We start from the raw sequence: 20,419 nt of genomic DNA on the forward strand, positions 1-20,419 counted from the left end.
AGATAGATAGATAGATAGATAGATAGATAGATAGATAGATAGATAGATACATACATACATACATACATACATACATACATACATACATACATGCATAGGTAGATACATAGATAGATACATAGATAGGTTGGCAGGTAGGTAGATAGACAGACAGACAGAGAGATGATAGATGCTCCACAAAGGGGCATCTTTCCTCAGCACTGACCCCCCCACCACCTGACCTCCAGAGGTTAAGCTGACTCCTGAGCTCTCAGGGCACAGACTCAGCCCCTCCACAGAGAGGCCGGAGTACTGTAGGCGTTCCCTTCCGTTTTCCAATGTGCACAGTTAGTCACACTTCCCTTTTCTGACCGGGCCACCCTGTGACACCATAGAGTCTCCACTGGGCTGAATCACGCCCCTGTTCATTCTTAGACACTTCCTGTGCAGGGCACCCTAGCTCACCCCACATCCCACCCCCACCTCCTGGAACAAGACCAAACATTTGTCCCAGTAGTCGGTCCCTCACCTCTTTGCCACTCCCACAAGCAGGGTGGAGCCAAACGCCCATAAGTCCCCGAACCTTGAACCTCACCAGCCATCCCCTCCCCCACTTCCGGTGTCCTCAGCTCAGGAAATGTCCAGTGTCCACCCTGGACTTTCTAACAAAGGAGGAAACACAGCTAAGTGTTTGGCCGGCAGGCTGGGAAGCCCCATGCCCTCCCCCTGGGCATTCCCTAGCAGGCATCCATGCATAAGCTCCCGAGGCCCAAAGTCAAGGCCAAGAGCAGTCAGGAGGGCCAGTTGCCAAGGCAACAGGTCTACAGAAATACTGGCAGCTCTCAAGGCTCAATTATTCAAGACCTCATTACACAGGATTCACATTGCCCCCTCCATTCCTTCTCCATTCCCCAGAGGACAGCATGGAAGCTACTCAACCCTTCCAAGGCCCATCCTTCCCTCCGTCCCTGCCATAGAGACGAATTAGGTTTGTGGCTTTCTGGTTATAGGGGAGACAGGTACTCCAACCTGGAGAGTCAAGGCAGAGGGCCCAGCTAACTCACAGGAGGGCATACCAGCAGAAGCAGCAGGTGGGGGAGAGAGGGGAGGCACTGCCAGGGTTCCGGGTACATTTAAACTGGGCCACACTGGGCCCTCCATCTCATAAAAGCAAGGAGGAGAAGCACTTAAAATCAGAAACTGAGGCCAGCTCATTATTTCACTGGTGCATCCCTTGTGCTCCAAGAGTGTAAGCACCACCTCAGAAAAGCTGTAACAGGGGCCGGGAAGGCGGCCCAGTGGGCAAGATGCTCGCATGAGGACCAGAGTTCCATCCCCAGCATTGGCAATTTAAAAAAAAAAAAAAAACAGTCAAAAGCCAGGTGTTGTAATCTCAAGTTAGGGAGGTGAAGACAGAAGACCCTGGGGTTTGCTGGTCCAGTCAAAGGGCTTCGGGTTCAGTGAGAGACTTTGCCTCAAAAAAACAAGATGGAACCCAGCATAGTGGCACACACCTTTAATACCAGCACACAGAAAGCAAAACCAAGCAGGTCTCTTAGGTTCCAAGCCAGCCTGGACTATACAATAAATATCCCCAGGCCAGCCAGGGTAGCTACGTAGAAACATCGGGTAGATAGATAGATAGATACATACATACATTGACAGACAGATGCTTGATAGATAGATACATAGACAGATAGGTAGTTAGGCAGGTAGGTAGTTAGGTTGATAGAGGAACATTGAGGAAGACATCCAGCATTGACCCCTGGCCTGTGCTTGTGTGTGCACACACATGGAACACACAGCAGCTGTAGCCACTCATATCCTTATGTGCGCTTTTCTATAAAGATTTTCTTTCTTAGGTTTCATCCCAACATCCCCAGCCCCACACCCGGACCCCCTGATAGAGCTTAGGATCATGGGATTTCCCATAAGCTTCCACATTATACCACCTATTCCCAGGGCCCTGAAAGGACTGAGCCTCTCCTCTCCATCCGATCCACACAGACAGTGAGCCACAAACCGGCAGCCCACACCTCCAGGTCCTGATACAGGGAAGGCTGAGGCAAGAGGATCACTTGAACCCAGGGCTGAGTCCAGACTTGGTGACACACCAAAACCCCAACTCAAAAACAAAACCAGACAGTGAAAAAGGACTCAGGTCCTTCGTTGTCACAGCGTGTGAGAGGAAGAAAACTGATTTCTGGACCGGATCACAAGGACTGAGAAGGCAACCAGACAGGCAGTGGGTGACCAGGGGATACAACCTTCTCCCTAGAAGGAGGTGAACGCAAGCCAGCCTGGAGGGAAGACTTGTGAGGAGAGAAACACATTTGGTTGGAAATAAACTCTAGGAAAAGAGACCAGGCCTGCCTGCCCTCAGGGAACCGGGCAATCTAGTTTGGTAAAGGGCATTCCTAGGGCTGAAGGCCTGGGGAAACAGGAGGCAAGTCTGGGCAGGGTGTGGGGGCCACAGAACTTCAGGGCTTCTATCAAAGTGTAGGTGGCACCACACTTCCAGACAAGCTCTGCATTTCCCTACATGCCCTGCCGTTCAAGGCCACAATGAGCCTGCCTGTAATTTAGGGCCTGGAGGTTTCTTTAAGAGTAAATGTATCACCCCTGCCCATCGGGGCCAGGAGGTGATGATCAGTCACTTCCTGAGACCAGCTTGTCCTGGAGGCCCAGACAGGCTTTCGAGGAGTCAGTCTGCCCCCAGGGGCTGGAGGACCTGCTCTGCAGACCCTGACTAGGTGGTCCGAGCAGATTAACCCCCCCCCCCAAGGAAGTCTGTCCCCGGGGCTTCTCTCTACCTGCCTTTTCTCAGCAAGGCCCTCCCATTCCCTAGTGAGCGCCTGGAATCTCAGCCCAGGGGCAAAAGCCTCCAGGCCAAGACAATAGAAAATTCAGGAATGTCTCTGCAATGGGAGTGCTGGAAACTCCTGTATGCTTAAAGCACAGAAGTTACATCCCTTGCAATTTTTTTTTTTTTTTAAGTTTAAAAAGTAAAAGGAGGTCCTTTTAAAATTACTTTCCTGAGCAAGGGGCAAGATCTTGCCGGGAAGGGGGGAGGGGAGGTAGGAACAGGTCGACTCTTGGCTCTGGTTCCAGGCTTCCCAGGCTCCTGGCTTGTGTGTCTTGCGCCCTTTCACTGACTTCCAGCTTAGGGACCGAGCCAGGCTTGCAGGCATCAGTCAGCAGCCCGTCCTCTCAGCCAGCATGTGTCCAATCACTGTGACGAGAGTGTCACACGACAAGCGTGGGCACGGGAACCTTAGACTGCTCTGCCAGAGCAGAACGCATGTCCTAGGCACCTAGCCAGCACCGCAAAGGTCACAGGGACGAGAACCCGCCTGTCCCAAAGGTCGAGGGGAGTGCAGCCTGGGCGCGGCAGGGGCGGGGGGGGGGGGGAGGGGGTGTTCATTGGCGCCGCAGAGGCGAGCTAGGAGCGGACACCCAGGGGACGACGCTGGCACCGGGCTGGCGCCAATGGGACGCACTCACCCTCCCTTGTCTTCTTCTTCCTCGCCAGTGTACCGCCCAACTTGCCCAGGAAAGACTCGTCCTTCTTCATCTTGGGGGCCCGCGGGGTGGGCGATCGTGGTGGCGCGGAGGACATGGGCGAGTGCACGCCACTCACCGCCGGCCGGGGAGTGGCCAGGAGGGCGCGGCCGCGGCTTCCCCGCCCCTGCCTACTGACCCAGAGGTCCTGGTGCTGCCGCTGAGCTCCCGCCCGCAACACAGCGGGACCCTGAGCGTCGTGCCAGGCACGGCCGGCCCCCTTTTGTGCTGCCTCAGCGTGCTGGAAGCCCAGAATCAATTAGTCCCACAAATGTGTAAGGTCAGCTGTTGAGTCTCTTGCCAGGATCCCGGCGCAGGTCTAAGGCACAACTTGGGTCGATGCTGGGGTGTAGTAGGTGCCTTTGTGGGACAGTGGCCTCACACACTGGGATCCTTCCCCCAAGGCAAGCTTAGCCAAAGGCTTCCACGGGAGCCACGGGCCAGCTCCTGGCAGGAAGAATCAGGGAGGGACAGCATGGGCTCTTGGAGGGAGAGCGCAGGCCCAGGAAGGATGCTAGGCTAAAAGACTTGGCCAGGTTTGAGTTGCACAAAATCGACTGTTGCTGACTTGGGAATAGTAGGTGGTGAACAAGGATGAGGCCAGGCAGGGAGGTTAACTAGAAGGGAAGTCAAAGAGTTTCTAGAGACGGTGCGGGGCGGGTTGTAGAAACAGCCTGAGAACCGAGGCTTGGGCAGAGGGAAAGCCAAATGGCCTGTGGCTCCGGGAGAAAAGTGAGCGCATGTCTCAGCAGAGATAGGAGCTATCAGGACCTGGGCAAGGGTGAAGCTGCCGCACCTAATCGTGGGGGATGGGTGGAGTGGGTCGTCCCCCCCCCCCCCCCCCCCCCCATTGCGCAGGCTCAGAAACTCACTGCCTGTGCTGAGCAACTTCTGTACAGTGCAAGAAATATTCACACTGTAGTTTTGGCAGAAGGGGTGTGGCTGAACTGGCCCTTCAGCTGGGATGTGCCCGATCTCTCCTTGGAATTCGTCATGGAGCATAGGGTATCCGGTACCTACGCAGTTTACAAGTCAGGGATGGGATGGGGTCAGTGGAGACCCCAGCAGGAGAGGAAGGATTGGAGGGCCAGGGTTTAGGAAGAAACAGGGAAGAGAGAGTTGTTAGGGAGGGATGGTTTCAAAGACCGGATAGAAAGAAAACTCAGGCAGAGGACAGTTATCTCTAATCCTGGCCCAGTTCCCAGCAGCTCCTATCTCTAGAGCCACCACCCTCCTGGCAGCACAAGCCATTTGGCTTTCCCTGGCCAACTCCATATGGCTGAGGCTATCCCCCCCCCCCACTTCCCTATTCCCACTTAATCATGGGGGAGCCTCTGAGACCCCAGGATCCCAGAAATCTCAGAAATGCAAACTCCCAACCTCCAACGTGATGATTAATCTGTCAATTGGACAGCATCCCAAGTCACCTTGGAAACAAAGCCCTGGAAGCACCTAGAGGATTAACTACTTTGGGTTGTGGAGGGACACCCCATCTCAACTGTGGGCACCCCATCCCAGGAACTGGGCTCCAAACTGGATAAAAAGATGTGATAAACTGGATAAAACTGGATAAAAAGAATAGCTAAGGCTATTCTTAGCTGTCAGCTTGACTGCATCTGGCATTAACGAAGACGTCAGTTGCTGTGCACACCTGCGAGGGATTTCTCTTAATTAAATCATCTGAGGTGGGAAGAACCACCCTAAACCCAGTTCTTTTGAGGTGGGAAGGTACGCCACACCTTCTGCTGGCTGCCTATACAAAGGACAAGAAAGAAGGAAGCCTTCTTCTTCTTCTTCTTCTTCTTCTTCTTCTTCTTCTTCTTCTTCTTCTTCTTCTTCTCCTCCTCCTCCTCCTCCTCCTCCTCCTCCTCCTCCTCCTCCTCCTCCTCCCCCTCCTTCTCCTTCTCCTGCCTTCCCTTGCTCTTGCTGGCAAGTCTTTCACTGGCATTAGAAGCCCACATCTTCCAGATTCAGGCTTATACTGAAGACCACCTGAGACATCCAGCCTCATGGACTGAACAACTACTTTCCAGTAGATTCTTGTACTTTCCATTGGTGGACAGCCACTGTTGGACTAGCTGAACCACAACGTGTAAGCTACTCTACTCAATTCTATATAGGCACACACTCACATATACACACATATATACAGAGGCATTTGTCTGAGTGCACATACATACATATAATGTATGTAAGGAGAAAGTGAACTGAGAAGCAGCATTCATATCTTACTGTGGATGCAATCTGAACGGCCACCTCACACGCCTGCTACCACACCTTCCCCTCCTTGACGAACTGTGTACCCTCAAACTGTAAGCCCAAATAAATCCTTCCTTAAATTGCATCTGTAACAGGGAAAGCAACTAATGTAATGAAAAGGGCATGGCAGAAGACAGGGGGCCGGAGAGAAGAGAACTTTCAGAGGAGATTGGCAAACCCCACAGAGTGTATACCCGGGTTAAGGACAGGAAAGTCCAAAGGGGTCTTGAAAGGCATCTCCATCTCAAGAGAGAATTTGGATGTTGCTAACAAGCTGGGGAGAACACGGACAGATGGTAAATGCAATTTCTGACACCCCAGTGAGGTGAGGACACAGCTGAGCAGGACAGAGACTTTGGGGCTTGAGAGCAGGAAACAGGCTGTCACGCACGCACCCCCGGTTTCCATGGCTTCTTAGAGTCCGCTAGAGAAGCACACACAGGACATTCACACTGTTCCGGGAGGCCCAGCACACTCCAGGTTGAGGATCACTGACCAGGATGGAGCAAGGATGAGAAAAGGGACTGGGAACCAGAAAGAAAATGGAAGACGGCTCTCTCAGTCCTGGTAGGGTGCAGGACAGCCACAGTTGGAGACTCAGACATCAGATGCTGTCCTGGGCACAGGTAGGTGTCACTGACTGGAAGAGTGACGTGATTGTTTTACCAATGACCAGAAAGCATAAATCCATTAGAGTTACTACTCTGAATAGTGTAGAGACAAGGCAAATCCCACCTTTAAAAAAAAAAAAAATTTATTTAAGCCGGGTATGGTGGCTCACGCCTATAACCCCAGCACTCTGGGAGGCAGAGGCAGGTGGATCCCTGTGAGTTAGAGGCCCACCTGGTCTACAAAGCAAGTCCAGGACAGCCAAGGCTACACAGAAGAAACTCAAAAAACAACAACCAAACAAACAAACAAGATTTCTTTAACTTTTAATTAGGTATATGAGTGTTTGTGTGGGTCTGTACATATGAGTGCAGGTGCCTCAGAACCCAGAAGAAACTATGGATTCCCTGGAGCTGGAATTACAGGTGGTGTTGAGTATTGGGAACCAAACTCAGGTTTCTGCAAGAGCACTGTGGTATTTTAAATAAAAATGGTCCCCCACAGACTCATATATTTGAATGCTTAATCCCCATTTGGTGGAACTGTTTGGGAAGGATGGCCTTCTTAGTGTGTCACCAGGATCTAACTTTAAGGTCTCAAAATCCCGTGCCACTTCTACTTCTCTCTCTCTCTCTCTCTCTCTCTCTCTGTCTCTCTCTCATTCTCTGCCTCTCTCGCAGGTAAGAAGTTAGCTCTTAAACTCAGCTACTGCTCCAGCACCATTCCTGCCTAAATGCTCCCATGACCATGATAATCCTGGACTCAGCTTCTGAACTATAAGTCTTAAATTATGCTTTCTTTTATAAGTTGCCTTGGTCAGGGGCTGGAGAGATGGCTCAGTGGTTAAGAGCACTGGCTGCTCTTCCAGAGGACCAGGGTTCAATTCCCAGCACCACACAGTAGCTCACAGCTGTCAGTAACTCCAGTTCTAGGGGATCTGACACCCTCACACAGACATACATGCAGGCTAAAACACCAATGCATGTGAACTAAAAATAATGAATAAGTAAGTTGTCTTGGTCATAGTGTTTTGTCACAACAATAGAAAAGTAAGTAAGACAAGTAGTATGTACTCTTTTTTTAAAGACTTGTTTATTTTTTGTGTATGCGTGCTCTATCTGCATGTACACCTGCTTGCCAGAAGAGTGCATCACATCCCCATATAAATGGTTGTAAGCTACCATGTGATTGCCAGGAATGGGACACAGGGCCTCTTAAAGAGCAGACAGTGCTCTTAACCACTGAGCCATCTCTCTAGCCCTATTCTTGCTTTTTCATACATCACAAAGAAGGACTTCAGCCTCCTAGCTCCTGGCAGGGGCTCCTGTGTTTCAAGAGAAGCCACAGACAAAGGCTATTTGTCCGGGAAACTGACATGGGCTATGCCAGACAGTGGGATCTTGGCATTTGAGTTGCAGAGACCAGACTCCAATGATAAAGACAATTGTTTAATACTTGCTTCTTAGTGACATTTTTTCAACACCTTGCCTGGTGAGGGACACATTTCATGGTCTCAGGCTTACAGCCACATACTCACCGTATTTTTCACTCACCACTTGCTGCGAGATGAGGTGGTTTTGTAGTCAATGCAATTTTAAAGATGATCTGAGACTCTTGCAATAGTTAAAAATGGATTTTCATCCCATGAATGCTACTGAGAGCAACTGAAAGCATCCTTAGAGGCTGGGAAGACGGCTTACTACACAAGCAAGAGGATCTGAGGCCAGTCCCCAGCATCCTGATCAGAAACTGTGTGTGGAGGTGCCTTGTAATCCCAGCATGGAGGAGGCAAAGATACTCAAACCCCTGAGGCTCTCTGGTCAGCCTGTCTAGATTAATCAGCAAGGCCCCATCCCAGTGGGAGATCCTGTTTCAAACAAACAGAAAAAGATGGATGGTTGGGCTGCAGAGACAGCTCAGTGGTTAAGAGCACTTGCTGCAGCCCAGTAGCAGTGGTGGCGAACGCCTTTAATCCCACCACTCAGAAGGCCAAGGCAGGAGGATCTCTGTGAGTTCGGGGCTAGCATATTCCACATAGTGGGCTCAAGGACAGCCAGGGCTACGCAGAGAAACCCTGTCTCGAAAAGTCAAGCAACAGCAGAAGAGTACTTGAAGAGGACCTACTTTTCATTTTCAGTACCTACATGGCAGCTCACAACCTCTTAAGACGCCATCTGTAGATCCAACACCCTCTTCTGGCCTCCAAAAGAGGGTATACATACACATAAAGAAAAAGAGTTTTAAATGTTTTCAAAGATGGACAGGTCCTAAGGAATGGTACCCAAGGTTGACCTCTGGCCTCCACATGCACGTGAGTACCTGACGCAAACATGAGCATGAGTACACACATACACACACACACACACACACACACACACACACACAAGAAAATCTGCATTTTCTCTACAGAGAGAAAGGAAAAATGTTGGTTCTTTCTTCAGGCTGGCTTGCCTCTCTGTCTGGTGTGGCCCAAGTAAGACTTTCCAAAACACCAGACTTCAGCAAACATAAACGTTAATCTAGTCTAAGGAGAGAACCTAAAGAGTACAGAATTAAAAACCCCACTCCCGTCTCCGCAGACACGATCTTCTGCCTCTTACTATGCAGCACACACAGCCTGCGTGGCTCGGAGGACGCATCCCATTCAGAGGATAATTAGGAAAATCGGGTTAGGCACAGCTGCTCCTGTCATAGAAGCCACTTCACTGGCTTTTGATCTGTGGTTTCCTGAGAGGCCGGCTCCCTATTAGCTGAGTGAAGGACAGGAACACACAGTTTAAGAGCTCTTACTGCAGGGCCCCCAGGCCCTGCCCTGGACTCCACACTATGTGGTCTCTGCCAAACTTCAAATTACCTACATTCCTGCCACCTTCCCCTGGGCAATGCACACAGGATGGTCCAGGGTCTGGTGTGGTCTCTCTGGGGCCGGAAGAGTGCTATGCTGTAAGACCAGGAATCCCAGGGTGCAGTGTTTCAAGCATCAGCCCCTCTCACCTGGCTCTGAACTTCAGCATAAGCAAATCAGACAGAGAGGAGAGAGAGACAGTGTTTGCCTCAAATGCAATCTTACTGAACAAATATACCATGATTGGGCTGGGGCTGGGGCTCAGTGAGAGCATACAATAGATATTGTTACTGTGATAAAACACTATGACCAAGGCAACTTACAAAAGAGCTTATTTTAGGCTCACAGTTCCAAAGGGTTAGAGTCCACAGAGGTGGAACCATACTTCCTCCATTAAGGCCGCATCTGTGTCACGATAGCTGACAGCAAGCCAGGTGTACACAAAAGAGCTCTGCCTGTATGAGTTCCCTCACTTAAGACCGTCTCCTTTCTCAGCTAATGCGGTTCAGGGGTTACTGGGGGTGGGGCGGGGTGCAGGCACTACTGAGCTTTGCTGATCACACATTCCCCAGCCCAGCCCAGGAGAGAAGCTCACAGGCATATACACTCAAAGGAGACATCACCCACGTATGCCCCACTGAGCTGACATTTGCACACACTTAAACTAACCTCCATAACACCTTGCTAAAAACAGTTCATGAGTGACATCCCTGGGCCAGATAACCCTGCTGGCTGTACCCAAACTTCTTCACCCCTGAGTGACAGCTCTGTTGCTGCAGTTCTGTGCCCTCACATTTGGGCTCTCTTTGCTTACTGACATGTCCAATCATCCACTTTCCTCATTGTTGCAACAAAATCCCCAACAGAAACATTTTAAAAGAGCAAGATTTATTTATTTACTTATTTATTTATATATTTTATATAGATGAGTGTTCTAGTTGCATGTATACCTACATGCCAGAGGAGGGCATCAGATCTCATGATAGATGGTTGTGAGGCACCATGTGGTTGTGGGGAATTGAACTCAGGACCTCTGGAAGAACAGTGCTCTGAACTGCTGAGCCATCTCTCCAGAAGCATGGGAAGAAGGTTTATTAAGGCTCATCTTCCCAGGGGATTTCAGTCTATGATGGCAGGGTGGGTGTCCTGTCTATGTTGGAGAAAGCACAGGATCACGTCACTGAAGCCAACTAGAAAACAGGAAGCCAGATAGACCAGACCTGGAAATTCATACAAACCCACCCCAGAGAGCCATCTCCACCAGCTAGACCCTACTTCTCAAGGTTCCACGACTCCCCAAGTAAGGCCTCCAACTGGGGACCAAGAGCGTAAACACATGAGCCTGTGGGGAGATTTCACATCCAAACCGTCACACCCTATCACACTATACATGCTTTGAGTTTTTAAAACCTGCAAAGTTCATCTTGTTTTCTTTTCCTATGACTAAACAGTTGCTATAAAAAAAAAAAAAAAAAAGAGGGGGAATCTGAGCCCCTGGGTCGCTCACACTGCTCACCTCCAAACCTCTAAGCAATTTTGGGAGTACTAGAAGTGTGTCGAGAAGGGTCGGGCAGAGCTAATGGATTTGCTGATGGAGAAAATGCTCGATTTCCCCAGGTTATGCTGTGGAAGCAATCTTACTGCACTTTGGGGTGGTGTTCTGGAGCCTCCTGTAATCAGCGCCTCTAAACTAGCGTTCAGAGCCGAGTTAGTTATTTAATCAGTCTGCTAATTCAGTGATTTGGCAGGAGAGTCATCTGCAATTTTCACTGTAAAGGCTAAGAGCATGAGAAGACAGACAGGACAGCCTGGAATCTTGAGACCGCCTCAACACTCTCCCCCACGATGAGTGAGCCATGGGGGGCTTCTCACCAGCAGCCTGTCATCCATAGCGCACGGAGACGGCACACATTCGAATTTAGCAGGGAGCCCTCTGAGTTTTCCTTTTGCAAACTGGGCAAATGAAGCCACAAATGCATTTCGTGCTCCTAAATATTTTATAGATGAGCAATGAGTGAATAACTTGGCACCTAGTCTTCCTTGGCAATCCCTGAAGAGACATCCCCTGGCTTTTAGAGGATAGATGAGCAAGCTGCTTTAAATGTGCCTCCCTTACCCTCAGAACCCCCCTCCACTGATAAAGAAAGTGAAAAAAAAAAAAGAGACAAATGCCAGGCCTGTTAAATGCTGCCATCTTGGTCTGAGGTTGTTGGGTTTTTTGTTGTTGTTGTTTTTTCCTTCACCTGCCACATGCATATCACCTGTCAGCAAATAAAAAGCTCTGCTCTCCCCTCTCACCTAACAGTGTTTTGGGAGAAGGAAGGATGATGGTTGTGGAAGAATTGAGGGATGGTGAGTTTTGGGGTTTGATCTTACTCAGGGGTGCTGGAGATCAGGTGACCCAAGCACCCCGGGAAACCATCACTGAGGGTCAGAGGAGAGTGTGGTCTAGGGCAGGGCCAACTAGGGCAGGCTGGTACAACATTCATCTTCACAAGGATGGGTGTGAAGCCTGCACACAGCCATGGCCGCATACACGGATGAGCATACACGGGGCTGTACACAGAGAAACTACTCATGAAGACAGAAAAGGGGTCTGTTCCAGTTTCCCAAGTCACAGAAGCTTTCCATGTGTTTGTCTCCCTAAGGTTAGAAATAGGAGCCTGTGGGCTTGGTGGTGGTGGTGGTGGTGGTGCCTATCTTTAATCTCAGAACACAGAAGGCAGAGGCGGGTGGATCTCTGAGTTCGAGGCCAGCCTGGTCTACAAAGTGAACTATTACAGGACAGCCAGGGCTACACAGAGGAACCCTTAGCTCAAAAAACAGAACAAAACAAACAAACAAACAAACAACAAAAGAAACAGGAACTCATAACAGGCAGGGCTGACCTGGGGAAAGATGAGCCCAGAAGAGCCTCAGTTCCTGATTCGCCTCATGAACTATAGAGGAGGCCATCCAAAACTCAGCCCAGCCCTTGCCTGGCATGTTGGTTAGGGTTCTCTACAGGTGCCATGGAAAAGGGAGCCACCAGATTGGCTTACATGGTACAAGCTAGGTCGTCCCACAGTGGCTGTCTCTCACTGCACAGGCTAGGAACCCTGGAGCTGCTCCGTGGACAAGGCCGGTGGCCTCAGGAGTACCAGTCTGCTGCTGAAGCCCTGAAGGCAGTGGACAGCAGGGCAGAGGTCCATCTGTGATGGTCTCCCCAGCCCCTGGGACTCAAGGAATGTCTTGCAATCTTTAGAAGTCACTCCAGCCGTGCCCAACTCCAACAGGACCTGCTATGGGGGAGCTGAGAATGGGTGTGTCTCACCTTACACCAGCACTCGGAGACACAAGAATCACCGTGGGCTCCAGGCCAGCTGGAGCTACAGAATGAGACCCTGTTGAGAGACAGACAGACAGATAGACACACACACACACACACACACACACACACACACACACACACTCAGAGAGGGAGAGGGAGGGAGGATGGGAGGAAGAGAGGAGAAAGGGAGAGAGAGGGAGAGGGGGAGAGGAAGGGAGGTAGGGGGAAGATAAAGGGGGGATAGAACACAAGAGGGAGGAAAGGGGAGGAAAAAGAGACACATGGAGACAGGGCTTGCTGTGGAGTTCACTGTGACAGCAAGAAAAGTAAGTTTCAACTAAAGAACTTATGTGTTTGTTTGCATAAACCTTACATCTGTTTGTTCAATGTGTGTGTGTGTGTGTGTGTGTGTGTGTGTGTGTATTCATATATATATGAAGATGGCTCAGCGGGTAAAGAGTGACCCCCAGAACCCAGAGAAGTTACCCTTTAGCCTCTACAGGTTGACTGCAGCATATGCGCAGCCCCAATAACAATGACGATTTTTTAAAGATTTGTGTCTGGATAAGGGTGTATTGTCTGCAGGTGTGCATGTGCGTCTGAGATGTCCCCAGAGGTGAGCAGAGGGCACTCAGTCCCTGGATGGAGAGTTACGGGTGGTTGTAAATCGCTAATGTGGGTGCTGGAGATCAAAGCCAGGTCCTCTGACAGAGCGGCAGGTACTCCTGACTGCAGAGCCGCCTCTCCAGCCTGTAACAACAGGCTTTGTGTAGACATATGTGCATCTTGAGGGGAGCCTGACTTCTGGAGGGGCTGCTAGGGGTGTGGTTCAGGAAGCCCTGCATACTGGGTTCCCCCTGGGTCTGAAAGCTCTACCCTTAACCTTGAAACAGCTTGTCTACGTGACACAGCTGCTTTGAGCTCTTTTCATCTGCTGATGAAAAAAAAAAAAAAAATCGAAGGAACACATTTATGAAGAGTAAACAGGCCTGATTTCAAAACCAATTAGAATATGTCTTGATTGAGAAAATGAATACTGACAAGCACAGCGCGACCACAGCTAAAAGCACAGCCCGACACAAGTCAGCTTCTCCTCCACACGGCCACGCACAAGCACACACACACACAAACACACTCGCGCGCGCGCACACACACACCACAGTGGACCATTAGCAGAGACCAGAGCAGCTGTGAGCGGGTGACATTCTTGAATCAGAAGTGTGTGACACAGCTCAACTTGGTGCCGGGAATTCTCCCAGTACTGACAACATTTCAGATTCACAAGGCAATCAGCAAAACGCAAGGTCTGGAAAGACTATCCAAACATCAGTGAGTTTTGAATATTTATCATCTAGAGCTTACCATATGGGGCTTAGTATTTTCTTCAAGGGACGCTGGACAGGGTGGCTCTAGAGCAGCAGACCATGCAAACCTCAGCGGTATCATCCCCAATTGTGCGGTTGAAGATGACCCAAGTGTGCCATAGCCCAAAGCACCTTGTGACAGAAGGTTCTAGTTCTCTATGGCCTGGAGGAAGAGCATCACGTAAAGAGTGCTGCTCAGAGCTTTATGCCTCAGTGACCACGGGGATGCAAACTGTAAACGCTGTCTCTGAAGCCCAGCTGACCCAAACACCCCATGGACAAACCAGATGTGACACCCATATCTTATGCTCAAAGAGATTCTGACCCATGCTGTATGGCTTAGGCTCAGACTTTTTTGTTTTTGTTTGTTTTGTTCTATTTTTTTTTTTTTTAAGATTAAAAAAAAAAAATCATATGCCAGCACTCAAGGTGGCAGAGGCTGGTGGATCTCTGAGTTTGAGGCCAACCTGGTCTACAGAGTGAGTTCCAGGATAGCCAGGGCTACACAGAGAAACCTAGTCTTAAGAAACCAAATATGTAGCTGGGCACGGTGGCACACACCTGTAATCCCAACACTCACAGAGGCAGAGGCAGAGGCAGAGGCAGGTGGAGCTCTGTGAGTTTGAGGCCAGCCTGGTCAACACAGTGAGTCTAAGATAGCCAAGGCTAAGTGAGACCCCATCTGAAAAACCAAAACCAACAACAAAAACCAAGTATGTGTGTGTGTGTGTGTTTGTCCAAATACATGTGCACCACGTGCCTGCAGTGCTCACCGAAGCCAGAATTGGGCATCGGATCCCTGGGGACTGGAGTTGCGGGTTCTTGTGAGCTGTCATGTGAGTGCTAGGAATCAAACTGAGGTCCTCTGAAAAAATAGCTAGCGCTCTTTTTTTTTTTTTTTTTTTTTTTTTTTGGAAGAGGGTGGTGTTCAAGACAGGTTTTCTCTGTACAGCCCTGGCTATTTTCTGGAACTCGCTCTATAGGCCGGCTGGCTTTGAACCCCGCCTGCCTCTGCCAAGTACTGGGTTTAAGGGTGTCGTTACCACTCAATCTAGCCAGGGCTCTTAACCACTGAGTTGGGCTCAGTTCTGGTGCTATTGTTTTGTTTTGTTTGAGACAGAGTTTCACTGTGGAGCCCTGGCTGACCTGGAACTTACCTGCCTCTGCTTCCTGAGTGCTAGGATTACAGGTGTGTACCACCACCGCCCAGCAAGTTTTTAAAAACAAGAAAAGGTTGTCACAGAAGGACAAACTGCTACATGATGGGAAAGAGAGGTGGAAAGTGGGGGTGGCCTGGGCTGTTGTCCAGTAAGTGTGGACTATAGGTCTGGAGGTGAGGGCTGGAGAGATGGCTCAGTGGTTAACAGTACTTGCTGTTCTTCCAGAGGACCCAAGTTCGGTACCCAGGCCCATGTCAAGTTCACAGCTACCTGTAGATGCAACTCTAGGGAATCTGACTTCTACTCTGGCCTCCTGAAGGTACCTGCATACACATACAGACACATAAAAAGTTCTAAAAAGAAAAACTTAAAAAGCCAGTATTTTAAGACCCCCAGATGGAAGGCTGCTGAGTGAACTCTGAGAAGTGCCCACTAGTGTGTCAGCAAAGAGGGTTAGGGAGGAAGGGAGAAGGCACAGGCATCATTCAGGGTCCACATCCTTAGATCCAAACAGCCTCAGAGCAAAAGCATGCTTTTAGTCCAGTCTTAGTGGCACAGCCTATAAATCCTAGATGTCAGAAACAGACAGATAAGTATCTTTCTACACCTCAGATTTTATTGAATAACAGTAAATCCCACAGCTACACCAGTAGCAATTTGCCAACTAGTCCCAACTGTCTTCAACAGGTGGCCACTGGCAGAATCTCAGCTAGTAATGCTGCAGAACACACATTACACACTACACAGTCACGCACACGTGTGACAGAATGACAACAAAGGGTTAAAGGAGTCTGGAGGGTGAGCTGCTGCTGGTGCACACGGCCTTGAACGGGGCGGGTAAGATACTAATAACCAGGATGGAAAACTGCTGGCTGTGCTCAGAACTGCTGTGGGGTCAAAGGGTCAAGCTAGGCTGCAGAAGTTCAGGACCATTGAGATGAGGTGAAGGACTGGGTCCAGGCAAATGGATGGATGATGGATAGATGATGGATGAATGATGAATGAGTGGATGGATAGATGGATGGATGGATGATGAGTGGATGATGGATGGATAACAAATGGATGATGGATAGATGGACGGATGACCAAGGGATGATGGATGAATGATGAATGGAAAATAAACAGACGGATGGATGGACAATGAATGGCAGATGAATGATAGATGAAAAATAGATGGGTGACAGATGGATGAAAGGATGACAGATGGATAAACAGGTGGGAGGATGATGATGGATAATGGAGAGATGTATGGACAGACGGATGAAGGATGGATGGATGGATAGATGAATGGTTGGCAATTGCAGTTAGTGGTATAGTAGATCTTGCCATGCTTATCTGAACCCCTGGGACAGTTGGGAGTTCTCTGGCTGTCAATTCAATTCCTTTGCGCACACCAGGCAGTAAGATGGCAGGCTGGTGGGGAAATTGCTGGCAGTGTTCAGTGTTTTCATTAATGAAAGCTGGGGGTATAGCTCAGTTGTTAGGAATCCTTTTTTCTAGCATGTGTGCAGCCTTGTGTTTGACCCGCAGCACCAAGTAGTCCAGGAGTGGTGGTCCACACCTCTAACCCCAGCACTCTGGTGGCGGGAGGGTGGGGGGGCTGAAGGGTTAAAACCTCAACTTCAAGGCCTCCTTAGCTACACAGTGAGTTGGAGACCAGCCTGAGTTGCATGAGACCTTGTCTTAAACACACACACACACACACACACACACACACACACACACACACACTACTCCTTAAATTAAGAAAACAAAAAACCCTAAGGAAATCAGAATAAACTGTGGTCTTCAGTAAATAAAAACATTCTAACATTCTCGGGATTATAAATGTAAATTAACTCTTTTCAGAGCTTGGGCTTGGGTGCATGGCTTCTTTATGGCAGGCACCCCAACTGCCTCATTAGGAGTGTCTGCAGGAAAGGAAACTGGGGTAAGCAACGATATGCACAAGGCCTTTGTGCCACAGGAGTCCCCTCTGCTCTGAATTATGGAAGCCACATGCACACCCTACACTCGGCCAGTGTCTGGCGTGGATGGAAGTGTTAACAAGCAGAGCGCGCCCAGACTCGGTAGCTCTGGTGCCCAAACCCCTGATCCTCCCCTTCCACATGGTTTCCATTTCCTGCCCCGGAAGAACTGTAAGGGAGCTTTTGCAGACAGGCAGGAAACATTGAGGGTCCTGGCTGAGGACTGTGGAAATCGGCAGGAAGGGTCAAATTCAAGATGGCACAGCTCTGGTGTGGTTTTGAAAACTGTCTGCTAAAAGTGTGGACTAATGTCTCAGCCTTAAAATCAGGTGGCAATCACAGTCAACTCAACCAGGCAGGTGTCATATCACAGGAAATCCTGCCCTGTTTGGTTTCACTTCTCCTCCGTTAGGCAACACATCTATTTTCACTCCCAAGTCTGATATTAAGGCCACAGTGTCATTTCATTGTGTTCTAATATGTCCGGCAGTCGCTCTGCTGGCCTGGTATTTCAGGGAAATCAGGTTCAGAGCAGTAATTTCTGGCTATGATAATGAGCAGCAGAGATTGCTTTCAGGGCTCTGACTCAATATAGGGAGGTCACTTTCCAGTCCACGGTGATGGATGGGTCCAGGCCTGCTATTATCTCCACAATGCAGACTTTAATTGACCAGCCCCTCTCCTCAGTGACAAACACAGGAAGGCTTCCTCCATTAGGACTGATGGATCGAAGCAGGGCGGGGAAAAGAGGCTGTAATTTTCTCAGTGGGTCAAATTCATTGAATGTACTTTCTTTTCAAAGACGATTGCTATTTATTTTTCTAGCAAGATGATGCAGCATCTCCTTTTGCCCGTGTGCTCTTTGTTCTTAAAAGTTATCTAATGATTTGGCGAGGAATCCTGCAATTTACTTGTCAGGAAAACTGCCACGTCTGAAGCCACGCTCTGGCGCCGAGACAAGCTGTCAGTGATTACCGTTAGCCTCTATCCTCTCCCGGGCGAAGCATGGCTCCTCTGACCACAGCTTCCACCCGGAGAAGGCAGTGCTGAGGCAGCTTCCCATGGCTCCTTCCCCAACAGCAATCTGCGCTGGAAATGTAACAACATGCCAATGTTTAACTCAAAGTTGAAGGGCAAATTTTCAGCCTTCAGGGTTCATCAGAGTAGGAGAGGCCTATTGCTCTAGTACCTTCTACTCCCACTCCAGTCCCGCTCACATGTCTGCTTCAACACCCTGTGTCTCTGCAACCGGCTGCTGTGGCATCTCTGCTCCCACCGGCTGCCACGCCTCCTGCCCGCCCTCCCCCCAAAGCTCTTTCTTGCTATAAACATACCTACCCCCACCCTACTGCATAGGAGTGGAAAATAAAGACAATGTATAATAAAAGGCTTTTTGCTCTGTTGTGGTGCTGGGAATTAAACTCAGGGTCTCCTACAAGCTAGAAAAGGGTGGGTTATTATTGATTGATTGATTTTTTTGAGACAGGGTCTCACTATGTAGACCAGGCTGGCCGTGAATTCACAGAGATTCCCCCTGCCTCTATCTATGCCTCCTGAGAGCCGGGAGGCATAGGAGGCTGGGAAAGGAGACTTCTAATCCACAGTTTAGCTCTCAGCAAGCCTCCTGTGCTATGAACACTCTGATAATCACTCTACTGCAAATAACTGATCTACCTAGCACTCCAACAGCCTGGTCTTGGGACGGTGCCTATAATTCTAGTACCAAAGAGATGGAGGCAGGAAGATCACATTCAGCCCGGTCTTCATGGTGAGATACTGTCTCAAATACCAAACACAGAACAATACTTGGTGATAACTGACTGGACTCTTTCAGGAGGCCCGTGAGGTTGAAACTTTTGAGATATTTCCCAGATGTTACTGTTTTTGTTATGTTATGTTTTTTGTTTTTTTTTTTTTGAGGGGGGGTGGCCTAAGGCAAGTGATCAGTATTTACGAGTCACTCAATAGAGGAGACCCTGGCCCCAATCCTCGTTCATTCAGAACACACACAGGACAGAAGAACACCCCCTCCCCACGCCCACACACCCAGTGTCCTAAGTCTCTGTCCTTTCACACCCGTGTTTAGGGGAGACCAAGCCTTGCCTGCTTGCTAGGGGCCCAGTGTCGGGACACTCCAGTGTCAGGATGCCCCACTGGCTCTTCCCTGGAAAGGCAACTAGCATTGGGATTACGGGGACCTGGGGATCTGGCAGACATTTTCTTGAAACAGGAGCAGTGAGCATCAAAAAGCAAATGACTGCATTTGGTGCTAACAGAAATGTGAGCTTTCAAGTGGAATTGGATTGGGGCATTTGTATCTATTGCACAGAGACTAGCCTCCCAGTCCCCAAAGAGCTTCATGACACAAGCTGCAATGGTATTAATGGCATCTTTTTATTTTGGGCAATTGTGACATATCAGCATTGAAAGATTGGGATCACTCAGGAACCCCTGTTCCTGCAATGACCACTCTGCAATGACAGAGAATCATGCTTGGGGGACCCGAGTCTTAAGAAGGCCTTTCCATGGAAATCAGAAAAGAGACAAGCTCAGGACAGAAAGCTAAGAGTGAAGCCGGCAGATCCCGAGTGGCCTTGGCCCAGATGCTACGGGGATGGGCACCATCACCACAGGCTCTTTCCTCAGTATTAAGATAAGGTTCAGGAAAATCAGCCTCGGGACACATAGACGACTGAGCCAGTACACTCCAAGCAAGGCATTCAGTGTATCCTTGTGGGAACGGGCAAGCTGGCTATGAGGCTGATCCTTTACAGAGTGGAGCAAAGGTTAATTAAACACATCTCAAACTCTGTCCCTGCCTAGATCCTTCCGCATGCTGAGGAGAAATGAAGCATTAAGCTGAAAAGAATCTGGGCCAAGGCTGACTTGAGCTGCCTGCCCTGCTTAGCTTGCTAGCCCAGCTCCCAAAAGCCTTCTGAGACTCTCTGGCAGCTGGCTCTGGTCTGCCCACCACACCCCTCTGAGAAGGGACAGAATTCACCTTTCTACCCTGGGCCTCTGGCTTCCACCTAGGCTCACCTCCCTTCACCCAAGAGCAGCCTGCAGGGTAGCTTGCAAATCAAACAGGTTGGGGCCACGCTGGAGACAGCAGGCTGCTTTCATTAAGCAGCCAGAGGCAGCTTCTGGGGCAGCCTAGCCTTGATTAAAACCAGACTCTCACAAGAGTCTTCTCTGGGTTCTCAAGGGTCACGGGCTCTGCAAATCTGTGTCACACAGTTTCCGCAGCTCCCAATTCTTTTACAGAAGACATTGGGGTCCTAAGTGGGTTCCTTCTTTTGCTAAATGAGAAATTGCGAACTGACATTTCCAACCACTGAAAGGAACAACTTTATTCTTGACAAACA

The 20,419-nt window shown here is 49.6% G+C and overlaps 1 protein-coding gene across 1 annotated transcript in view; it reads right to left on the reverse strand.

Annotated features, from left to right (window-relative positions):
- Parvb (parvin beta) overlaps nucleotides 1–3,652 on the reverse strand; it is an 83,100-nt gene extending 79,448 nt beyond the window's left edge. The window contains exon 1 of the mRNA XM_055626964.1: nucleotides 3,484–3,652. Within this exon, the coding sequence (XP_055482939.1) occupies nucleotides 3,484–3,598 (115 nt within the window). The 5' untranslated portion in view covers nucleotides 3,599–3,652. The remainder of the gene's footprint in view (nucleotides 1–3,483) is intronic.
- Between the last annotated feature and the right edge of the window lie 16,767 nt (nucleotides 3,653–20,419).

Source organism: Psammomys obesus, unplaced genomic scaffold (genome assembly GCF_907164565.1).
Source record: "Psammomys obesus unplaced genomic scaffold, mPsaObe1.curated_primary_1811, whole genome shotgun sequence".
In the NCBI taxonomy this organism is placed as follows: Eukaryota; Metazoa; Chordata; class Mammalia; order Rodentia; family Muridae; genus Psammomys; species Psammomys obesus.